The sequence below is a fragment of the Ammodytes marinus genome, assembly GCF_949987685.1.
Source record: "Ammodytes marinus genome assembly, chromosome: 6".
NCBI lineage: Eukaryota > Metazoa > Chordata > Actinopteri > Uranoscopiformes > Ammodytidae > Ammodytes > Ammodytes marinus.
In genome coordinates this window covers 16,762,571-16,786,370 of record NC_137235.1, presented here as the reverse complement: position 1 = coordinate 16,786,370, position 23,800 = coordinate 16,762,571, and the positions used below count along the sequence as shown (strand labels likewise).

The window sequence follows — 23,800 nt, the reverse complement described above, 5'->3', positions numbered from 1 at the left end:
TAACATGTGTCCTTATGACCGGTATGGCCTCAAGTAGCCTGAATATGAATGATGGCAACTATTGTGCGTTTGGTAATCCCCATTGGGTTAAGACCAAAGACTGCTTATATTAAATGACAATAAGTGTTTTTCACGTCCAATTGACTCTGTTTATTGAGTTGACAGAAAGAAACATGCAAACAAGAGTGAAGGCATAACTGTAATATTGATAGCCTCACATGATATGAAGTTTAACATGATAATGCATTTAGTGAAAGCATAAATATCAGAGGACAGAGGAAGGCAATAGGTGGAGGTAGAAGGATTTATTTGGTTGTCAAGGTGCCCCTTCTACCCTGTCGTCCTTGGTTGGTATGCTTTCAGTCGATATTGCAAAGCCCCCTGTGGATGTAAATAAAATACAGCTGTTAACGTTCATCAGATTTCGACTGGTTCTTGTTTTCATCATTGCAAGCATGCCACAAATTACACCCTTTGACATGAAGCTGACACACCCTTTGCACATGGATAAGATGTGTGTGCACAAAAAAGAAAAGGAAAAACCCAGGCAACAGTGCAAAGGTTAAATAAGGCGTTGTTGATGTACACTTTGACCTTACCATTTATTTTCTGACGTTGACTCAATCATCATCGTCGTCATCCTCAGGGACAAATATGTCATGCTCTTCCAAGAGAGCGGCAAAGTTCTTGCTGATCAGAGTTCCCACATACAGGAAAGGCACCACCACTATTGTCATGCGGATAAGACCAAACGGTGTCTGGAAAACATTAAAGGGGGAACAGTCAGGCGACATTTAAATTGAAAACGTATTAACAACAGTTCAGATTACTAGCAATACTAATCACCACCAACACCTCAGTTTGCTCGATGATATTTTGGTCCAGATTTGTGATTATGGATAGAACTAACATCCCGTTTTAAAGTGGGCGGCCTATAAATAAGTTAAGAAAATTAGTTTCTACTTTCAAATATTTCATTGTCTCAAAGCATATTTCTAAATTAATTCGTTTTGATTAAATTACCCCCAGGTAGTTTTGGATCAGGCAGTCCTTCAGGCAGAGAAAGAGTCATAAGGCTCGTTTGAGTAGGAGCCGTCTTCTTGCTTTGAACTGCGCAATTATGACGCACGTCTTGCTGAGTGCACAGCAACAATGCTGTGCTCTAAGCAAAACGGCTCCTACCCAAACGAGGCTATACATTTTTTTTTAAGTGCAGAAAGGGTATGAGGGGTCATACTAGCCGTCTAATGGTACAGCTCATTGTGTGCGGTGTGGCCGCAACGCAGGCCCATCCAGCATAGACTGCAATTATTCACATTTGGAAAACTTAATTCCTATCAATTGAGAGTGAAATGCGTTCTGTTAGAGAAAAGATAAATTAGACTGAGGCTTTAGGATTTCCTGTCTGGGCACAATATAGGCTATAGTCATCTTGGTCCACACAACACCTTCATAGGCCTAACATACTTATATGTTAGGGGTACACTTTATCGAAGTTTACATTATTACTGTCCAAAAGATGTGTTACTGTAGCCCACATATCCTACGTTTGAACGTTTCCTTTGACCTCTCTTTCCTTGACAACGATGCACACCAAAATGTATAGTGCTAATTCACGTAGCAAACAAAATAATTGGGAAGCGTATCTTCTTAACACAAATGTATCCAATTGTTTACTTTTAAAGGCCTTCCTGCATGAATAAAGTGACATATATTGACTAACATAAGGGCTAATTACTTCCTGTAAATGCCTCCAGCTTGTGTAAACACGCGTTCATTGGCTGGATGGCCTAACCCAGCGCGTATCCTGGTTTCTTATTGGTCATATCCGCTTTCACTCCAGCGTTAAACCCCGCCCACGTTGTCAGTCATATTTCTTATCGTTTTACTCGGTAGCCGAGGCAGAAGAACAAAACTCACTTTATCAGGTTTCGGTAAGATTGCCCCTGACGGCGTCGATACTGCTGTCCTAGTCTGAGTCGTCCTGGATATGTTGGATGTTTTCAAGCCGGTGTTTCGGGTCATTACGCCCGTATTTCTTGGGAAAAGTCGCAGTGGGAGCCGCAGTATAGCCCTACTCGTCGCCATTTTTCCAGTATGTGATTGGCAGGGTGGTACGCCTCTATGGGAGGGACTGGGAGGATTTTTATAGGTTGCTAGCATGAGGTTGCTAGCTTTTGGTTGCATAACATTCAACACATCATCAAAGACATGCACATAGTTATGCATTACCTACTACATAGTTTTTTTCAGTAAATAAATACTAACTACTAACACAAATGCATATCTGTGTTGTAGTTACCATTAAAAAACCTATGTACTGTAATGCATATCTATGTAGTAGTTACCAACAAAAAAACAACCCATGTAGTAGGTAAATGATATATGTAGTATTTACAACAACAACAACAACAAACCTAGTAAGTAATGCATATCTATGTAGCAGTTACCAAAAAAAAAACGTAGTAGGTAATGCATATCTATGTAGTAGTTACTACAATTGTGTGTACCTTTTTGTAAAGTGTTACCAATTTTTTTATACAATCTATCATGTAAAATTAAATAAATGTATGACGAAAGACAACACTGTTTTGCTTTTGAATACATTCCACTATTGTTTTCATAGGTATAATTCAAGGTAAATATTTATTTTTTCACATATAGCTGGGCAGGAGCTGGAGATGGGCCCATGAGCTGGGCGCGAGACGACTACTGCAGCACTTCCTCGAGGCGGAGGCACGAGAACGTGCTCCGCGGCGACGCGCACGGAGGGGAAGTGGAAAGACGGAAGAAAAGGACGTTAAATAAACTGGGCAACGTCTACTAGCAAGTTGACTACCTAAAATACGTTACAGACTGGTTATAGTTTCGATACAAATTTAGAGAGCGAGCCAAACGCCCTGTCTACATTCAGTCACCGACCGCCCGCTCAACTCGCCACACTGCACGAGCTGGGGACTCGAGAGCAGTTTTCAAACAGACGTTGCACTTGTTCAACCGACCCGAAGTCATCCACCGTAACAAAGTCACATTTAGCTGCTGTTAAAGTGCCGTGCCACCCACAAACCTGCTAACGTTATACACAGCTTGCTCGCTGGCTCCGCGGGTCAAGCTCTCTCTCCGAGTGGGAAAAGTTGTCCGTGGTGGTTGTGTCGGCGGAGGAGCCGACGAGGCCTGCGGTGAAGAGGCTGCATGTCCGAAGAGTGACTGACTCACTCGGAAACATGTCGGCCCAAGCTCAGATGCGAGCTATGCTGGATCAGCTCATGGGAACGGGGAGAGACGGTGAGCGGGAAGTGTTGAGGTCTAAAGTGTATGGTTGAAGCTTTAGTCTGTCTCGGATCAGATCGGAACAGGAGTTTGTGTTGTCGCTAGCATTAGCCAGAAAGCTAACTAGACTGCAGACTGTGACAGTGAGGCATGCTGAGCTAGCTAACATGAGGATAGCCAGTCGGCTAGCTACCTGTTGTATCCGAGTTTGAGTTGTAAACTTGTTTGTTTTAAGTTGCTGCAAAAACCATAAAAAAATATACATTTGTATAGTATCCTACTTGGTCATGGTCAGTGCCGTTTTCTCCGTGGCTCTATTTCTTTACACGAGATGTTGTCATGATAGCAAACTCTGTCCGAGCAGCTAACTTTAGGTTTCACTGCTAAGGTTACACATGTGTCTCGTTCACAGCAAATCTGCCCCCCAATGATTTAGTAATGATCTTACTAAGTTTAAGTCGGGTATCGAGTGACTGAGTCACAGGTTAAGTCACAAGCCAACATGTCTGCTTACTGTTTTATTCATATTGATTTTTCATTTTAAGGAGACTCCATGCGCCAGAGAATCAAATTCTCAGATGAGCGAGTCTGCAAAAGTCATCTATTGGATTCGTGTCCACATGACATCCTGTCTGGCACCGTGAGTATCATATTTATACACAAACCCGCACATCTGCACACAGAGAGCATGCTAATGTATCGTACACACTGCAGATGGGAAATATTCGGACAGTAGTTGTATTAGTACCTTTGGCTCCACCCCAGCACATTGGGGGGGAAAAAAGATAAAATTACCATCTGAGCTAACAATGACATTTATGTTGTGTGAGCAGTGCAGGGCTCATATTTTTTATACATAATTTTCTTATTTAAAGAACATACCAAGTTAATTTTTTTTTTTATCAGATTGGAGGAAAATATAATAAGCAAAAGGGAACGATTCAGGCTGGATACACATTTTTAAAGAACTGTACCAAATGTAAGTGGATATTTGGGTCATGGACTAATGCCAGATTTGCCTGTTAACAATTGAATGTAACTTTTAACTTCTCCAATTACATTCTGTCCCCTTAAACTTGGCTTGCTATAAACAAAAGGAGAGTAAAGGTCCAACACCAACCGTTTGATGTTAATGTAAACCCCTTCCAATTAAACATCAACCTCCAAAATAACTGTTTATCTTTTTCATTTGGAATTTGCTGTAGTAAGACGCCAACACAAGAATGAGCTGTTACTGTACTGCACTGCACATGCGCAGTAGGGATGGATATCAAAGTCCTGCCCCTGAAACAATGTGATCCAAAGAATATATTAATTACTGTACAGCTCCTGATCTGATGCCCTTTAAAAAAGCTCTAAAACATGACATTTCAACATTGTGGAATAATATGCAGGACAAATGTCAAAATGAGTGAAGCTTACAAACTAAATATGTGTACACTTTTGTTAATTCTGCAGAGAATGGACCTGGGAGATTGTTCCAAAGTCCATGACTTGGCCCTCAGAGCAGACTTCGAGATCGCCTCTAAGGAACAGGAGTACTTTTTCGAACTTGATGTGAGTCATACACACACACACGCGGATAGGCACACACACACACACACACACACACACACACCTAACGGAAATAAGTTACTGGTTAATACAAATCCAGTCCAAGGAAAACGTGCCAAATGGCCACATTTAAAATTGTATTTTTTTTACTCATCCTTAATGGAAAGCCTACAGGGGAGAATGGGGTTATATGTCACATGTGTTGGTTGTCACATTCGTTATATCTTGACACCAGAAGGCGCTGTTTATGAAATTTTGGTATACAGAAAATAAATTGTCAAGCTGTATCCTCACTGACACCCCCAGAGAAGGAAAGAATAGAGCAGGAAAAGGCAGCTAGCATGCAAAAGAAAAAAGGGCAACAAAATCAAAACAACCCAGCGCACCCCAAATTAGACCAGCGGCCAAGGTTACTGCACCCCAGTGCATTCCACCCCAGCTGGAGAAGAAGAAGAAGTAGTAGTAAGTTATGTAGGCGTATTTGTCAACTTGACAATGCAATTTAACTTAAGATAACATTGTGACAAACAACCCCATAGTGTGACAACCGACCCCTTAGTAGTTGTATTAATAGTAGTAGTAGACTTTTTGGTGATGAGCAATTCACACTACAGTAAAAAGTGTGCCTACCAACCCCGTTCTCCCCTACTCACTGGATAAAATGATCGTCGTTCCGATAACTTATGTTCTGAAATCCTGCCATGTGGTAACAACTGTTTTAAAACTCTCATATATCCCCAGAGCTTGACTTCTTGCACCATAATTCTTGCATTAATCATTAATTGAATCCAATAAATGGCTCTCCTGTATCTAGCGATAGATATTCAGACTGACATTCTGCTCTAATGTCAAACAAAAGATATTTAGTCGGACAACAGTGTGAATGTATAGGCGTGTCAGCGAGATGACAACCATCCTACGTGGTTCACCTGATCATCTGATGGTTGCTGAAGATGGGCTGATGCAGTCTAAAAGTCACATAAGTTGAAACTGATGGCCATGTTTTGGATCACTTCTTCTAAGCAGTACAGTCATTCCGTAGGCTGTTTCCAAAAGAGCAGATCCTGTTGAAAGCAAGGCTCTCTCTCTCTCAGTGATGGAAATCCCTGTCGTGGCTAGACGTCCATCGCAATCATGCTAACACCTTTCCTAATGTCCTAATGGAGTGTGCTGTTAAATTGTGAATGACTGCATAACAGGTTAGAGGTCCATTTTTAAGAATCACTAGCCCCTTTTACACAGCCAGTGAAAGCCGGGAATATGCCGGCCTTTCGGCCCTCCCCCCAGCTGTGTAAATGCGACAGTTGCGGAACGAGGGAAGAAAGGTGCGAGTGATCGTTCCGGGAATTTTACTACCTCGGGGGGTAGTAAGATTCCCGACACGATCAGTTCCGCCTCTCTGTTTAAATGCTCCAGCTTGTTGTTGCGGAACAGGGGGGCGTTTGACGTTCCATAGTCTACGTTCTAAACATGCGACCATGTTAGCAGTTGAAGGACGTGTGTTTAACATTAACCACGGCGGCCTGATGTCCCGTAAAAATCACCAAATAAAAGGAACGGTGTATAATCTATCTGATCATAAGGTCCGTTGCTCAATCCAAACCCCCGCGCTCCATTTTGCAGAGTGTATGAGTCTATTTCTGCCCAGGAGAAGTTGTACAATGGAAAGCTAGGCTAGGCTAAGTAAGGGATAAAGTATAGCGAACGGGTCACTTGCTAGAAATAAAGACCGACAAGCTGAAGCAGGACCCCGACGCGCAGCGCAGGGCTCTTGTTCAGCTTGAAGGTCGACCTAGTAACGGGGGAATAGTCTGCTCGCCCCGCTAGACTGTCTGCTTCAGCTGACTGAAGGCTCCGGCTCAGCTGTTAGCCACAGAGCTACTGTTTTGCTAACACATTCCGCCGCCGCTGTTATTATCCTAAGTCTGAGCGTATATCCACACTTTATTTCTGTCTACAGTAACGTGACTTCACACACTGTGTGTATGTGTATGTCTGATTGGCAGATCGCTGCCCTCACAAAGAGACTCGCTCACAACCAACCTGACACACACACACACACACACACACACAGGTGAAGCGGTCGGATTGATTTAGTCAGTTTGGTTAACTGTCCCAGTGATGTTGGACTCAGCGCGTAGCGAGATCAACTGGCACATCGTGGGGACAGTAAAATACGGCCCTCTTACTGCAAGCTCCAGCACTTCTGCTCTCAATTCACCGGCCATTGTTGTTGTTGTAAAGCAGCTGACCAGCGCGGCGCTAAATGTTTACGTCACACCTCTTTCATTCCGGAGCGCTGTGTAAAAGGGACTACTGATGCGCCAGCAGGCCGGCGTTGCTTGGTTCTGTGTAAATAACACAGAAGCAAGCAAAGCCGGCATTTTGGAGTGATGTTGTTCCGTCAATATGCCGCAATCTCTGTGTAAAAGGGGCTATTGAAAGCAGAGTGACAGAATTGACGGACATGGATGTGTCTGAGGATGATTGTTATGATCGTAGCAGATACATCTTGTTGACACAAACTTATTTGCAGAGAGACACTATACTTACTGTGCCAGCAATAAATAACAGATGAACAATTCTACAAAGTACTAATTGCATTTGTTTTGAGAAAGATGAATAGATTAGAGTTTTAATATGTTAAACATTATTTTTCCAACAGCGACCATGGTGTGTACTTTTACACAAAGCACACTTATCTCATGTGTTTTCACACAGGCTGCTGAGCACCTTCAGTCTTTCATCGCTGACTGCGACCGCAGGACTGAGCTGGCCAAAAAGAGACTATCGGAGACGCAGGACGAGATCAGCGCTGAAGTGGCTGCAAAGGTAGGAAATTCACTGTTTGACATTCGTCATTTGATAGTTGGATTATCATAAGGTCTTTATGAATACTCTTTATCACAGGGAATATTCAAAGGTGAATGTCACATCATCTAGTGATCATGAATCTGTGCAAAATGAAAAAATGTTTTTACAGCTTTAAGTAAATTGTTTTGTGTTTGTTTCTCCGTCCGTGAAAAGGCTGAACGTGTCCACGAGCTGAATGAAGAGATCGGGAAGCTTCTGGCCCGCGCTGAGCAGCTTGGGGGCGAGGGGAACGTAGACGAAGCCCAGGAAGTCCTGGAAATGGTGGAGAAGACCCGGGCCTCGAAGAAAGAAGCAGAGGTCAGAGCTTTAATGGCTGCTTTGTTGTGACAAGTTTGAGTCAGAATAGAATAATATTTGTATTTACCAACTAAACTTAAAATATAAGTTTCTGGCTGTGAAGATGTGTTTACAAAAATAAGTTAAAGGCACAATCTGACATATAGCTGACCCTCAACAACAGGCTCCGTCATGCACGCATTATAAAATACAAATTAAAAGTCCCCTTTAGTTGTTCATTATGTGTATTGAATTAATTATTTCCATCTGCATTGTCTTATAACTTTTTGTTCTTGCAGGATGTGTACAGAAACTCAATGCCAGCCTCCAGCTTTCAACAACAAAAACTACGGGTGTGCGAGGTGTGCTCTGCCTACCTGGGTCTTCACGACAACGATCGTCGTCTGGCTGACCACTTTGGGGGCAAACTGCACATCGGCTTCATCGAAATTCGTGAGAAGCTTGAAAAGCTCAGGGTAAGGGATGCACTGGCACTAGCATGAACAGAGCTACTTTAATTATAATTGTTATTGATTATCAGTTTAGTACATATGTCAGCCATGACATCATATTTATTCCACTGCCAGTGTTTTTCAGCCTATTCTCTTTTTTTATTTTTTATTTTCCAGAAAGCAGTCGTAGAGAAACAAGAGAGAATGCGATCGAGAAGACGAGAGGAACGTGAAAAAGAAGATGAAAAGGAGAAGCAGTGGGAGGTGACGCGAGAACGAGAGAGAGAGCGTGAAAGGGAACAATGGGAGAAAGAAAGAGAGAGGGAGCGTAGAAGGTAAGAAACCGTTTGCCTGCCATTGTTGCAGAGAAAAAATATTCTGTATCGTCCCATAACTGAAATCATCTGATTTGTTTTCTTGGGTTCTCTCAGGTCAAGATCTAGAAGTGGAGACCGATACAGGTATGTCATCAACCAAAGTTGCTTCACAAAAGTTTTTTTTATTTTTTTTATGAGGAAATGTATTACTTCCCCGCCTCTTCCGCTGCAAACTGTAGCTACTGGTATATGTCAAGTAGATATTAATGCAAGTCTAACTTAAGTTGGCATGTAGTGGTTTGTAGAGTAACCCATTGTTAGTCTTTTTGTGTGGCATGATGTTGTTTTATGGTCTTTCATTATATGATGGTATTTTTATACGATAACAAAAGGATCTTATGGTATATGAAGCCAGCTGTACCAACACCCTGTGGTGATAAAGTAAGCAGGCATAAAAAAAAACATGACTTGACATTTAGTTCAAGTTGTAGTTTTGAGTTGTAGTTGAATTACTACTCATTTAATGATATGATGACGCTGCAGTATGATCCCTATTAATAGTGCAAGCTGTTGAGTCAAACAAAATGTATTATTGTCTGTGAACCTGGACCACTTTGCCTGAAACCGTGAAATTAAAACATCCACCAACATCTCAAAAAGTAATAAGGCTTTTACAATTTAATTTAACTGTTACCTTCAGGTGTGTAATGTCACACAACCAACCCTGTGCATTTAATCACCGTGGCTAATGTAGAGCACAGTAGGCTAAACTACACTAACTAAAGCCATCCTGAGACGAGATGCATCAGTCTGGTTGCTTCAGCGTAACTCCTTTTATATGAGATTCTATAGCTTACATTCTATAGCTTACATTAGTTCAGCCTACCTGTTTTTTTTTTTTGTTTTTTTTTATAGATACTAAAAGTTAAAAAACATTTTTTCTCTCTTAACATTTTTCTAGGGATGGAGGCAGTTCGTCCTCTCATCGTTCGAGGCGCCACCACTCTTCTCATTCCAGAGAAGAAGGTGGGGATCGGGAGCGCGATAGAGAGAGGAAACATCGACACAAGGAAAGGCATCGCTCAAGCTCCCACTCTCAGAGGCGCAAAAGGAAGGAGAGGTGTGGCTTTTCTCCATCACTGAAACATACACAGATTTAATGGCATGACAATCCTCAACTAACATAACTAAGTCACTCAAACCAAGAACACAAACTTGGTAAATGCAGGCCACTTTTCAACAGTTTCGACTGATGTTAATATTCTAATTGAGATTGGTGAGCAATGAACGTGACATGTTTAGTTCTAGATTAATTCAAACATTAAATACGATAACTAGCATAGCCACCAATCTATCAAAGAATTAACTAATGTTCAGAGTTACAATTTACACTGCCCGGCCAAAAAAAGTCACAAACTAAATTTCGGTTAAGAACTGTCCAATGCAACTAGGGACTCATTGTTTGTGAGTTGACGTGTTGGAGGCATGAATCGACAAATCGATCGATTTACTGTGCCAGACACAAAAAAAAGTGTGCCTTTTTTTTGCGGCTTGCAAATTTGCATCAAAGCCTTTTTGATAATAAAAATGATATGCTTTAATTAAACACAGTCCATGCGTCGTTGTAACTTTCTCAGCTGAAACAGAAACTAACGGAGGGAGGCGGCGTACAGTCCCTTTAGTGGTGCAGTAAGTTTGCTGACGTGGCTCTGTGGTGTACCCGGGCTCCAGACATACAAACAGATCGCGGAAGCCGTTGCTCTAGACAACGTTAACGGGCAGGATATCCCCGTCTATCATTGTAGCTGTCAAACCACAGAGTTTTTCTGCACGGCGGCTCAGTCGCTCACACTGGCGAGGTCTCCCGGGCTTTTTCACCGTCACAGCGTTCCAATTGCTGCTTTGAGTGTAGGTGATTTAACAGCACGGTCATTGACGAATGTTATAACTTTATGCTGCATATTTTGCACTGCCCTGTTGACCCACACTGGACATTTAATGCTTGCACATTGCAGAAATGAAGCGCCTGCAGTGCGTTCACGACCACGTGACCTCTCATCACAGACATGTCCCATGGCCCCAAAAAAAGTCAAATTACCATTTTTAGAGTCGTCTTGAACACGAGTCGAGAATTGATTGTTGAGTCGACACATTGTTCAAAAATGCGGTTGGAAAAAAAATATTTAATGATAGTGATGGGAGATCACTTAAAACATTTGGTGGATTCAAATGTCAAATATCGACAGTAGAACTCCCGGCTATGTTTAATAGTTAAAGCAAGAACGTTTCCACATGCACAATGTGAGGGATATGGACTATACAGCTGTGTAGCCTTAAAGAGATCCTATTATACTACTTTTCTGGTCTTAATTTCTTGTTAAAAACTGCTATAGAGCAACCTGACACGAATCACATCACAAAAAACAATGTAGATTTTCGGGACACTCTTCCTCTTACCCTAGCTAGCACAGCAGTCTCTCTCTACATACTGCTTTGAGCTTCTCCGCCCCTCCCCCCTGCTGCAAACCCCACTCTGTTGTGATTAGTTACCTTCCTTCCAGCAGCGGGAAATTTTCAGGAAGGTGGGGGCATGCAGCCGGAGCTTGCCTGAGCAGCATTACCATACATGGAAACATGACAGAAACTACCCGAGCGTGACAGAAACTACCCTGAAATTTGAACAAGTTCGGCTCGACCGGCTGCCATAGTTTTTAGTGCTCTGCACAGCCACCCCAGACAGTCAGCAGGGAATACGTCGAAATGCATGTACGTAATTATTTGATACTAAAGTATCATAGGTCTTCTTTAAGGTTCAGCAACCTTATGTGCCAAAAAAAGCTTTACAAAATGTGCTATAGCGAATACGTGCTGTAATCAAAGCTAAAGATGGTCCAACAAAATATTTGAGTGTGACTTTCTTTTTAGCCAGGCAGTTTATATAATTGTACAAGGACATAAAGTCCCTTTTTTTTTTGGAAATGTATCTAGTTTTGACACTATCAAAACTAACTGTTTTCTATCCTACCAGTCACTGCAGAACTGTCTAGTGGATCTCAGGCTTGTCCTTAATATAGAAAAAACAAAATATATGTGCTTTTCCAGAGCAAGAATTACACATTTTAATGATCTTATTATTCACACAAATAATGGATCTCATATTGAAAGAGTCACTGAATATAAATATCTTGGCATCTGGATAGATGAAAAACTCTCTTTTACATTTCACATAAAAAATCTTGTCTGTCGTCTCCGACAAAAGATTGGCTATTTTTATAGGAATAAAGCCACCTTCCCGTTGTTCAGTAGGAAAAGGATTATTGAGGCAGTTTTTATGTCTGTCCTTGATTACGGTGATGTGGTTTATCGGCATGCATCTCGTTCATGCCTTAAACTCCTAGACTCTGTATTTCACTCTGCTTTGAGATTCATTACAGGAGATGCTTATGATACACACCATTGTGTTTTATATGAAAAGGTTGGGTGGTCCTCCCTTAAGGAGAGACGTGATGCACATTGGCATATATAAAGCTCTGACTGGAAAGCTACCACTATATTTGACAGAAATGCTGCTTATTTCAGATGGGCTTTATCAAACCCGCTCAACTGACATGCTCATGTTATATGTCCCCTATGCCCGGTCTGAGCTTGGTAAATCCGCTTTTAGCCATAGTGCCCCTGACTCCTGGAACAGCCTACAACATACAATTAAAATAAATACACTCATAACTGTTAACCAATTTAAAATTATTATTTTGAATCAGCCCCTCTACACTTGTAACTGTTTTAATTAGGCTATTATGTCTCTCATTCAATTGATCTGAATGTTTTAAATTGTTGTTGTCTGTGTGTGTGTGTGTGTGTGTGTGTGTGTAAACTTGTTATGTATTCTCATTGTATATTGTGTATATGTACAAACTCGACGTCATTGTAAAAGAGGGTCACCCCTCAATTGATCTTTCGAGGTTAAATAAAGGAAAATGAAAATGAAAATGAAATGAACAGTCTTTCTACACGTGGACAATAACCCTTAGATTCTGTCACGGAAGCAAAGAAAATGTCAAACCGAGGACTCCATGCTGGAAATGTACTTTTCATGATTTTTTTTTTTTAATCTTTGGCTGATCATTTTTCCCCTCAGATCCTCCAAAGAAAGGTCATCTCACACCCGCGAGAGAGAGCGCTCGCTGTCTCCGGAGAAAGTAGTAGAGGCCACAGCAGAAGGATGGCGTGACGACGGGCCACAGCTCAGGGCCTGGGAGGGCAGAGAAACATCTCCGCCCGCGGACACTGCCAGGGATAAAGACAGAGAGAGATCCCTGTCATACGAGCGGGACCGACGCTCCAGCTCCGAGGAGCGAGAGTCCGGGGAGATATGAACTGGGGGGGACGCTTCCAAAGTTTTTTTGAATTGGATAAATTGTTTAGTGAGAGGAGCATGGGGAGATGAGTGTGTGTTGGTGCGACTGCGTTCGTGTGCGCCTATCAGCTTTTTGTATGTGTGTTCATGTAAAAAGTGGGACATGTACATTAGCTGGGGTGGTCTGGACAGTAGAAATGTAACTTGGGGATGAGGGAACATATTCAGTGATGGCAGACAAAAAAGAAAAACACAGACTTTTTATAAGACCTTGGAATTGTGAGGTTTGGATGACCTGGAAGCAGTTGAGTCATTTTTAATGCCATCTTGTCGATCTTATGTACAGTTATTTTTGACAGAGTTGAGGGATGAGTGAGTAAAGAAACAGCAACCCTAATATGAGTCTGTTTTTTTATTTTACTCACATGAAGTGCTGTTATTTTTTTATCATTACTTAAGTTTTAATACTGTTTTTTTCTGTTCCATTTAAGAATCCATCAGTCTCAGTAGCTGTGCATTCATTTACAAGGGTTGGACTCAATAATGCGGCATATCACTCGAATTAATGTTTGAAGTGAGCTTTGACTGACTGAAGGGACTTCTGATGTTTGTGTTTTATTCGTTGCCTTCAAGCCATAACAATCGCATTTGGAAAATCCGGTACACATCCTTGAGCCTGCCCATCATTCAAGATCAACTCATACTTTGAAAATAAACTCACTCGTCCCCCTCATAGAATGCAAATGTTTCCACTCAGTTCCTGACATGTGAATGCATATAGATGAAGTGCATCTTTACATACTGACACTTAAAGGCCCAGAGAATTGTGTCCTGTTTGCTGTGATACAACCTGGAGGGGGGGAAACTACTATGTTGTGCCACCATTAAGTGAATAAAATGTTCTGCTTCCATTCAAGTACACTGTGTTTATACAGGTTTCTCTTTGTGTTCATGCATAGAGTTTGGTCAAATTAAGAATCATGTTTGATGTAACAAAAGGACCAGTTTTTTTCAGCTTCATCAATGTCTAACAACACAATTTTACATAGATACTTAAAATGTTGTGTTCAATTAGGAGACATTGTGCCGAAAACATGCAGAATATTCATATATTTTTAAAGGTTAATTTTGTATTTGTTTAAAGAAAAAATGTGATGCGTAATTGAGTAAGAGTCTTACCTGCTGCTGAGGCTCTTGTTTTAAGATAATTAATTTCTTAATTCATCAATTATTGGTAAAATAATTTTTCTCCATATGTAGGCAGGCTACAAAATCTGCACTAGCTCAGGAGGGGTCAAATGCAGAACAACTGTCAGCCTGAAGGTGGCACTATACAACTGCTTATTACTTACGTAGACAAAACGTCATGACGTCAATTTGCAAATGTGGACATCGTCATTAAGCAGACGTACGTTCTGAAAAGAAGCGCGAGTGATCATGAACTGAACAGAAATGTATTAACAAAACTGAGGCCTTTATAAGTTTATATATCAGGATGTCGTTGCTGAAGCCGTTTAGTAAGCAGCCTGATTTGAAGGCGAACATCCTGGTGAGTTATAAATAACATTTGTTTGTCCAGCTGTCGACTGCTACAGAGAATCCTCGTTAAAAACAAAGTAGTGGATAAGATGTTAGGACATTTTGATTTGCTATCAGGTTGCGCTAAAAGTGGAGTAAAAGTGCTTTTAAAGTGTAAACTAGGTATCCAGGCATAGGCGTGGACTGCCACAGTATAATGTAGATTCGCTGTTTACTGCTAGGCTACTGGTTGTCTGGACTTGATCGATTAATTTGTTAACTATCCCACAGAAGGACCTGCTTTTATCTAAACATCACCCTGTCATCCTCAACATTTCAAAACAAAGGCATTACGAAACCATTCACATGTTCGCTAATTGTGATAGGTTATGTTAGAGGTCAAATTTTGAAACCGTGGTTGAAACGGTTAGGGAACATTGCCAGGAGAGCAGTGCTTTGTAGTTGACATTATGTTCCAAATTTAAATAAACTGTCCAGAAATGCGTTTTGGGTTTGAACATGTATTTGAGCATTTTGACATATAGTAGCCTACATATGAAAACATATACCCATACAAAGATACATGCAGCTAGTCAGATTACAATATGCCTTTTTATTGTTTTCTGTTAACCTGATCAAAGTGGCATCTCATTACTTGATTCAGTTCTGGTTGCTGTGTTACTTTCAACGCCCATGTTCAGGTGTAATTCAGAGTATTTCTTGTCAATTTGATGGCAGTGTGACAGTGCAGTGTGTTATCATCAGGGGTCTGTGTTTTTTTCCATCAGCTAGTGGAGAATGAGGAGCAGTTTCAGCAGAGTTTAGCTGACGCTCTGGTGGACAATGTGACTGTGACTGTGTGAGTACTGCTGAAGTCTGTTCAAGGGAACATCATGAAATTCACTTGTTTTTATTCATTTTTGCATATTTGTTTAACAAATGCATTTTATTTACTGACAACAATAGATTTTTGATAATCAATTATTTGGTGGTTGGTGTACAAACAGTTGCTTTACACCATTTCTTTGTTAAGATGAAAAATCAAAAGGATGTGTTTGGTCAAATTTGGGGTTCAGCTTAAAACTGTTGTGCTGTAGTCATTGTATGCTAAATGTATTGTTGTTACTAGCTGCATACTGGAAAAAATTTGTTCACATGAGCTTGTCATTACAACTGGGAAAATCATATTTTTCGGAAAGCTACAACATCCGACTTGGTGCTTAATAATCGTAGAATAATACTCTTACATATCTATAGTCTTTCAAACCTCGTCTTGATTTGTAGACATGGGATTCTTTCCCATCTGAACCCTCCATCACACGTGACTTGAACACCTAATTTCCACCTGTTTGCAACATATGATATTAGTGACCATGTTGAATCTGAAAACAAGAATGTGTGTTGTGCTCGTTCAGGAGACTAGCAAAGAGTCTGCCTCTGCCTATGGAGAACATGGAAAGTCGTCCAAGGATTGACCTGGTGGTGTTTATCATCAACCTGACCTCAGAGCTCAGGTAACTAATATACAGTCCCCTACAAAAGTATTGGAACGGTGAGGCTAATTCCTTTATTTTTTCTGTAGACTGGAAACATTTGGGTTTGACACCAAAATATGAATATGAGACAATAGATCAACATTTCAGCTTTCAATTCCAGGTATTGACATCTGGATCTGATATACAACCGAGAAGATATCATTATTTGTAAAGGAACATCACATTTTTAGGTGAGCAAAAGTATTGGAACAGATAGATCTACAATAAAATTAATAAGACTTATTATTTTGTTGCAAATTCTTCTTTTGTAATAACTGCTTCAAGCCTGTAACCCATTGACATCACAAAACTTTTGCATTCTTCTTTTGTGATGCTTTTCCAGGCTTTCACCGCAGCCTCTTTCAGTTGCTGTTTGTTTTGGGGGTTACTCCCTTCGGTCTCCTCTTTAGCAGGTAAAATGCATGCTCTATAGCGTTTAAGTCTGGAGATTGACTTGGCCAGTCTAAAACCTTCCATTTCTTGCCCCTGATGAACTCCTTTGTTGTTTTTGCAGTTTTTTTGGATCATTATCTTGCTGCATGATGAAGGATCTTCCAATCTGTTTGGTTGCATCTTTCTTTAAATTGGCAGACCGAATGTTTCTGTAGACTTCTGTAGACTTCTAAGTTCATTTTGCTGCTGCCATCATGTGTTACTGTGTTGTTGTCAAAATGAACATTTACCAAAGTGATGGAAAGGCTAAAGTTTGGAGAAAGAAAGGATCTGCTCCTGATCCCAAACATACAGGCAACTGTGAAACACGGTGGAGGTAATGTCATGGCTTGGGCTTGCATGGCTTCTTCTGGGACGGGCTCATTATTCTTCATTGATGATGTAACACATGAGGGCAACAGCAAAAGGAACTCAGAAGTTAAAACAAACATGTTGTCTGGCAATTTAAAGAAAGATGCAACCGAACTGATTGGAAGATCCTTCATGATGCAGCAAGATAATGACCCAAAACACACTGCAAAACAACAAAGGAGTTAATCAGGGGCAAGAAATGGAAGGTTTTAGACTGGCCAGGTCAATCTCCAGACTTTAATCCTATAGAGCAGGCATTTTACCTGCTAAAGAGGAGTAACCCCCCAAAACAAACAGCAACTGAAAGAGGCTGCGGTGAAAGCCTGGAAAAGCATCACAAAGGAAGAATGCAAAAGTTTGGTGATGTCAATGGGTCACAGGCTTGATGCAGTTATTGCAAGAGAAGAATTTGCAACAAAATATTAAGTTTTATTCACTTTAATTTATTTTATGCCTATCTGTTCCAATACTTTTGCTCACCTAAAAATGTGGTGTTCCTTTAAAAATAATGCTATCTTATGTGTTGTGTATCAGATCCAGATGTAAATACCTGGAAATGAAAGCTGAAATGTTGATCTCTTGTCTCATATTCATATTTTGGTGTCAAACCCAAATGTTTTCAGTCTACAGCAAAAATAAAGGAATTGGCCTCACCGTTCCAATACTTTTGTAGGGGACTGTAGATCATTTTCATCTCCTCTTTCCTAACCACCTAGACACACGGTTGAAGTATCTACTGTGTATTGTAGTTTGCCTTAATACAACTCAATGTCCCTAAATAAGTCCTTCAAAATTGTATTTATTTTCTTTCTATTAAACCACACACATCGGTAAACTTAACCTCTTGCATCAACTGCTTTGTTAACTACCATCTTCACAATGCCTCTTAATATTTTTCTCACTTATCAACTCACTCATCACTTAATTATTTAAAAGTCCCTAATCAAAATATTTTCCCTTCTCTTTTTATCTTGCTGCCAACACATTTAAAACCCATCCACAGACTTTTAGTTTAGTATAAATACTAAACTAAAAGTCTGGATGGGTTTTGAAAGTATAAGGCCTGGGTCCATCTATTGTCAAGCAAAGAGCTTCTGATATCTCTGCCATCGTTTGTTCTACATATTGTATCTTCTATCAGTCATAATTAATATTCACAAATTGTTTGAATATATTTTGTAATAGTTTCCTGTCAGCTGAAGCTTCCCTGAAATATTTGGATCCTGGATATTTCCTTGGAAAAGTCTGCTTTATGGTCACTAATGGTATGTATTCTTCTACAAATATTGGCTTCCTCTCCTCAGCTCTTTGAATCACATGAACAAACACAAAATGGGGGCAAAAAGGATGAATATTTCTGTAATAATTCTATAACTGATCATTTCGTTTATAGTTGGAGAATGAATGAACCCACCCTTAGCTCAGCCTTTTCTATCTTCCTCTGACTGGCTACCCTCTTGTGCATCCGTCTCTTGCAGCTCGTAACGCTTTGGTCCCTACAGAACGCGTGGACGCTGTCCGAAAGCTGGCCGCGTCACTCCACTGCCCCTTGCTGTTTGCAGAGGATCAGGTTTGTATCAATTTTGGATACAATGGTTTGAACCCAGAAAATAATTTCAGAGAAAAAGTCACGTGTATTACTTAAATACAGCATTAGGGAAAGCCACAGCTCTTTTTAATGTTGCTGGCCACTTGGTCAGAGTGGAAACAGGGCATCTGTAGGTCCTGAAAAGTCTTAATCATTCAATTTAGTTTAGAAATACGAGGTTGCTGTTCCGATAGTATAACAGGGCAAAGCAGCAAATACAAGCGCAGTTATCAGTGGGTCATATGCTCAATCACAATTGTTTAACTCACTATTTGATAGGAACTTAACAGACGGTTAACTAGTTAAAAAAGGAGTAGAACTTTAATGTCCAATTAATTTGGCAATGTAAGCTTAGTTCCTTTTTGTTGAGTATGACATTTCTGAGGCCTGTGCTGTTGACAATAAAACACCAGTTGTATGTTGTAAGGATAAAATGAGATCATAAGGCTGTAATAATCAAGCAGAGTATTTAATCAAACAACAGAGGTTTCATTTCTTTGGTCCTTAGAGATGAAGGTCCATTCTGATCCAGGCAGCACGTATGCTACCAGGGTGAGAATAGCAAAGTTCAGACATCAAGTCACAAGCTTTATACAAGTTAAAACAATGTGCTTCAGTTCATCATAGCAACAATGCAGTGTCTTTCAATTGGTCAGTCAAGGGAGGGGGAGGGGAAAGTCTGAAGACTCTAAGATGGGTTTAACCCATAGATAGTATATAAAACCTGAGATTTGTGGAATACACATTTCTCCTGTGGGGAGGGGGATTTTGGATGTGTTCGAAAATGCAGACAGTGTCAAGAACAGGACTCTATTCTTTCAGTTTAGTATTATACAGAGAAATACAATATTCTATATCTCTCATCACACTGTATGTATTTCTCTGATCACAATGTTTTTCTGTTTCCTTAAAAGCAATCTTGTGTAACGTTCTTCCCCTCCAGACACCAGATGGTGTGACCAATGCCACAGAGAGGCTGATGACCATCCTGAAAGTGGCTGCCGGTGCCGTTCCCATGGCTACTGCTCTCTACCTGTCTAACCTGACGCGCTGCACTGTCCCCCCAGACATCGACCAGCCGAACTTTGATTAAATTCTTTTGGACGTCTTCTCCTACTTTTGCTTGTATATATTCTCCGCTCTGATAACACATTCATATATTTTCTCTGTCACATTTTTGTGATTTGTCTTTTAGCTGTGGCTTCTCCCTGCAGCAAAGGTGTATATATGTATATAGCTCTTTGCGTTGTTCATGCTGGTTTGTAGCAATGAGATGGAAGCCATTGTGAATGTTATTAATCAGATCTGTGCAGTTTCTACAACCCCTATTCCAAAAAAGTTGGGACGCTGTGTAAAACTTAAATAAAACAAAATGTGGTCATTTGTTAATCCTTTTTGACATACATTGAAGTTGAAAACAATACAGAGGCAAAATATTTTAATGTTTTACCTTATCTATTTCAATGTTTTTCGTAAATATATTCTTATTTTGAATTTGATGTCGGCAACACTTTTCAAAAAAGTTGGGACGGGCAATAATAGACTGGGAAAGCTGTAGAATGATCAAAAAACAACTTTTTAGAACATTACTCTCATAAATATGTTAACTGGTAACAGGTGTTATCCTGATTGGCTATCAAAGGGTCATATCGTAAAGGTTAAGTCTTCACAAGCAATAATGGATTGAGGCTCACCACTTTGTGAAGAACTGCATAGGAAAAAAGTCCAACAGTTTAAAAACATTGTTTCAACCAAGAATTTAAGGATTTCACTATAAACCATCCATAATATAATTAATACATTAGTAGAATCCGGAAGAGAGAACATCTCTTCAGGTAAGGGACGAGGTCAAATATAAAATGTAATGCCCATGACCTCAGGTGGCACTGCATTAAAAACCGATATGAATTTATAAAGGATATCACTACATGTGAAACTGGAAAACCATTGTCTGTAAACACAGTTCCTTGCTACATGCACAAATGCAATTTAAGACTACCATGCAAAATTAAAGCCATATATCAACAAAATCCACAAATGCTGCAGACTTCTCTGGGCCTGGGCTCATCTGAAATGAACTGACGCAAAGTGGAATAGTGTGCTGTGGTCTGACAAGTCTATATTTCAAATAGTTTTTGAAAATCATGGACGTCATGTCCTCCGGGCTCCAGAGGAAAAGGACCATCCAGATTGTAACAAGCACAAAGTTGAAAAGACAGTGTTTGGGATGGTATGGGGGTGGGTTAATGACCATGGCATGGTTAACCTACACATCTGTGATGGCACCATCAATGCTGAAAAGTAGGCCTACATACAGGTTTTGGGGCAACATGATGCCATCCAGTTAACGTCTCTTTCAGGGACGTCACTGCTTATTTCAGAAAGCAAATACCGAGCCACATTCTACCCGTCTTAATACAGCTTGGCTCATTTTAAATAGCGTCCCAACTTTTTGGGAATTGGGTTGTACTATGAAGAATCAAAAGGCAAATTATTACACAAAATTTGTTCTATTTTTAACTTTTTATTTAAATTAAATTATTTAGTCTGGTTAGATCTCTCCATTGGGCTGTGTGGGAGTTTACAGTATGCTGGATTGATGTCTTCCTTGATCTCCTTTCAGCTTCAATGCACCAACAAATTACAACATTATTGATTTTATAAGCAATGGAGTTTCAACATCATTATCGGCACAGCTTCAACCAAAACATGTCTATTCAGCCAGATTGAAAATAACTTGGTGTGTGTGGTCATTAAATTAAACAGTTCTGTGATATCAACAGACATCTGTCTGCTGGTCCTGTTTATCAAGGACGATGAGAATATCTAAAAGCTGCAGTATTTCTGAGTTTTGGTTTATTATGGCCTACTGTACTATATGCTTCCTGTGTATATACTTTTGAATGTGTGTGTTTTAATGGTTCACAGACATTTTAACCATCTATTAAATGTTGCAGATAAAATAATGGTCAACACAAGGAAATAAAATATCAACAAAAGCATAACTGACCATTTAGCTGTGTTGTACTGAAGTTTTAAAATCAAGGAATTGTTTTTAAATTGACAATTTATTTGGACACATGTACAGATTAATTACTTCCAAGTTAATTTCACTAAAAATATTTCAAGTTGTTTTCGAGCTGTAATGAAACAAATAGTAAAGTAACAAAATCTCTTTAAAATTTCCCATTTCGATTCATTCAACTACAAAACAATTTAGGTTATCAATTTCTTGATTAGCATAGCAATACAAAACAATATTGTGATTTGACTAAGGGGTAGCACATATATAGTATGCAAGATGGGACCCAGAATAGATCCGTGGGGGACTTCGTTAAAAAAGAAGACTCTATGATAATATTGTAGAATAATCTATGCCCAGCTCTACTCTCAACCTTAGTTTCAGTTGAGAACTGAACCTAAAGGTACACAATATAATATAGAATAAAAAGAAAAATTGTCACTTAATTTAAGAAAAATACATGTGATACCTGCCCTTTAACTGTCCACGGATTGGATGAATAACTTTAATCCAGTTTGTTGTTGAAAACCAGTTGGTATCTGACTCCAGTCAGCAGTTAGTCCGTTCAGAGGGGGAGGGGCGAGAGAGGCAAAGGTAAGACCAGAACAGCCTGCATGGTGTCACATCTGCATTCATGCAATTATACACGTACACTCGACCTATTAATAGTTAGGTTATCATCATCGTGGCAATTATCCATCGTACAAGTTAACCAAACACTGTAATGGCATCCCATCCAAATCTTTGAGGACAACAAGGGGTCAGTGGGACTGATAATGCCAGTATCTCTCATTCTCCTGGCTCCTTTACACATTGACGCCATCATAAACAGTAGCACTTGACTGGTCAGCCAAAATAAATATTGACCTCTTTCCACTTATTGAGACAAACGCACCTCATGTCACGGGATCTTTGTTTTGGGTGTTTTAACACATCCAAGGACAAAAGTGAGTGACCTCTGATGAGTACTGACACATTTTGTGTTGAGATTTACACAGTTTATACAATGTAGAATGTTTAGTGTGGAAATATGCTAACATTTTCCAAACCAGTATTGGACCAAAGGAAAATTTGACTGTGTTGGGACAATATGAAAAGTCACTGAATCAAATTATAACAATTAATTCAGAAGGGACTACGAATGTCTGTAGCCAAATAAGGGATGCTTTCAGTATATGGACAATACACCTGAGGGGTCAAGCAATGACTGAAGGATTTCATGTCTGTTTTTTATTATGTCTTTGTTTGTCCTCTATTTAATGAAATAATGTGTCAAGGGAAATCCTCTCTTGGGGGGTTGAAAAGAAAAAAAAGAGAGTTGATATTTGGCAACTGTGAGGATGGGAAACCGAGGACAGATTTCTTTGTTACAGGAAGTTGAAGGAGTGATACGGCTGCTGTGAAAGGGGACTCTGAAGTGTCACGTACACATTGGATCTGGTGACTCAGAACTAAAAGATAATACTGTGTGTGAGGGTATTTGGTGACATGACTGTGGGTTCATGTGAGGTCTTTCATATGCCTGTATATGTGTGTGTGAATCTTTTTGAGAGGGCAAGTGGAGTGCATGCATGCGCATGTCCAGTGCACTTAAAATTGTTAAGAGTCTCAGTCTCGACCCAAATTCTTATCTGGGGACTGTCTGACTGTGCTGGCTGAGCTTTCAGACTATATATCTCTCATACATTGTTATTTATAATGAGCATTTATTTTATTTATAAATCTTGTAATAGGCTGACCTTTTCTTTTTTATTATTCGGAAAGAAAACAAAACTTGGGGATTGGACAAAAACAATAATGAGCAGAGAAGAGTCGCATCATTTTATTGGTAATATGTGACAAGAGTTTGCAGTTTATTATTCAAGGTCCTTTAACTGAACTAACAAACATAGTTACAATAAGGGGAAAGCCTATATTCTAACATTTTCTAGTACAATGTTATTCCAATGAAGGATACATTTGTGAAGCTTATTATGTTCTTAATGTTCTTCAACTCGATAGCAGTATTTCACGATGAAAGCGATTTTTTTTTGTTAGCATTTGGAAGGTTTTCTTGAACCCAGCTTGACATGTGTGACTTTAATCTTCAGCCGCTGAAGCCCAATTCTTTGTAGTTGGCCTCAAGGTCAGCGATGACAGCTGCCATCACGTTTCGCAGGGCTTGCTGCCCAGGGGCATCGAGTCCCGCATTCTCCTGCATGACCTTTACAATGACCTCAGTGATCAACTAAAG

At 40.0% G+C, this 23,800-nt stretch overlaps 4 protein-coding genes across 4 annotated transcripts in view; 2 read left to right on the top strand and 2 right to left on the bottom strand.

Moving 5' to 3' along the window:
- Positions 1 to 124: 124 nt before the first annotated feature.
- On the bottom strand, positions 125 to 2,104 carry smdt1b (single-pass membrane protein with aspartate-rich tail 1b). Its single transcript, XM_080029217.1, has 3 exons — positions 1,921 to 2,104; positions 600 to 758; positions 125 to 381 (listed from the first exon to the last, which is right to left on the bottom strand). Exons 1-2 carry the CDS (start codon positions 2,086 to 2,088, stop codon positions 621 to 623), a joined length of 306 nt encoding a protein of 101 aa, XP_079885343.1. The 5' UTR covers positions 2,089 to 2,104; the 3' UTR covers positions 125 to 381; positions 600 to 620.
- A 668-nt stretch (positions 2,105 to 2,772) lies between these two features.
- LOC307251627 (putative RNA-binding protein Luc7-like 1) lies at positions 2,773 to 14,016 on the top strand. The gene is made up of 10 exons (XM_080029002.1): positions 2,773 to 3,285; positions 3,816 to 3,910; positions 4,729 to 4,827; positions 7,546 to 7,656; positions 7,852 to 7,995; positions 8,274 to 8,450; positions 8,604 to 8,761; positions 8,858 to 8,887; positions 9,705 to 9,863; positions 12,882 to 14,016. The coding sequence occupies exons 1-10, from the start codon at positions 3,225 to 3,227 to the stop codon at positions 13,117 to 13,119; spliced, it is 1,272 nt and encodes a 423-aa protein (XP_079885128.1). The 5' UTR covers positions 2,773 to 3,224; the 3' UTR covers positions 13,120 to 14,016.
- Positions 14,017 to 14,512: 496 nt separating this feature from the next.
- pane1 (proliferation associated nuclear element) lies at positions 14,513 to 19,872 on the top strand. Its single transcript, XM_080029278.1, has 6 exons — positions 14,513 to 14,649; positions 15,407 to 15,477; positions 16,034 to 16,132; positions 18,143 to 18,222; positions 18,436 to 18,527; positions 19,489 to 19,872. Exons 1-6 carry the CDS (start codon positions 14,596 to 14,598, stop codon positions 19,636 to 19,638), a joined length of 546 nt encoding a protein of 181 aa, XP_079885404.1. The 5' UTR covers positions 14,513 to 14,595; the 3' UTR covers positions 19,639 to 19,872.
- A 3,781-nt stretch (positions 19,873 to 23,653) lies between these two features.
- Positions 23,654 to 23,800, bottom strand: part of mb (myoglobin) — a gene marked incomplete at both ends in the record, with an annotated part of 844 nt that continues 697 nt past the window's right edge. The window contains one exon of the mRNA XM_080029990.1: positions 23,654 to 23,794. Within this exon, the coding sequence (XP_079886116.1) occupies positions 23,654 to 23,794 (141 nt within the window). The remainder of the gene's footprint in view (positions 23,795 to 23,800) is intronic.

Excerpts from the sequence above, each read along its gene's own strand:
- smdt1b (XM_080029217.1), bottom strand. The coding sequence starts at position 2,088 with ATGGCGACGAGTAGGGCTATACTGCGGCTCCCACTGCGACTTTTCCCA. Across the intron at positions 759-1,920 it reads TCTTACCGAAACCTGATAAA|ACACCGTTTGGTCTTATCCG; the intron begins GTGAGTTTTGTT and ends AATGTTTTCCAG.
- LOC307251627 (XM_080029002.1), top strand. The coding sequence starts at position 3,225 with ATGTCGGCCCAAGCTCAGATGCGAGCTATGCTGGATCAGCTCATGGGA. Across the intron at positions 4,828-7,545 it reads AGTACTTTTTCGAACTTGAT|GCTGCTGAGCACCTTCAGTC; the intron begins GTGAGTCATACA and ends GTTTTCACACAG. Across the intron at positions 8,451-8,603 it reads AGAAGCTTGAAAAGCTCAGG|AAAGCAGTCGTAGAGAAACA; the intron begins GTAAGGGATGCA and ends TTTATTTTCCAG.
- pane1 (XM_080029278.1), top strand. The coding sequence starts at position 14,596 with ATGTCGTTGCTGAAGCCGTTTAGTAAGCAGCCTGATTTGAAGGCGAAC. Across the intron at positions 16,133-18,142 it reads AACCTGACCTCAGAGCTCAG|TTTCCTGTCAGCTGAAGCTT; the intron begins GTAACTAATATA and ends ATTTTGTAATAG. Across the intron at positions 18,223-18,435 it reads CTGCTTTATGGTCACTAATG|CTCGTAACGCTTTGGTCCCT; the intron begins GTATGTATTCTT and ends CGTCTCTTGCAG.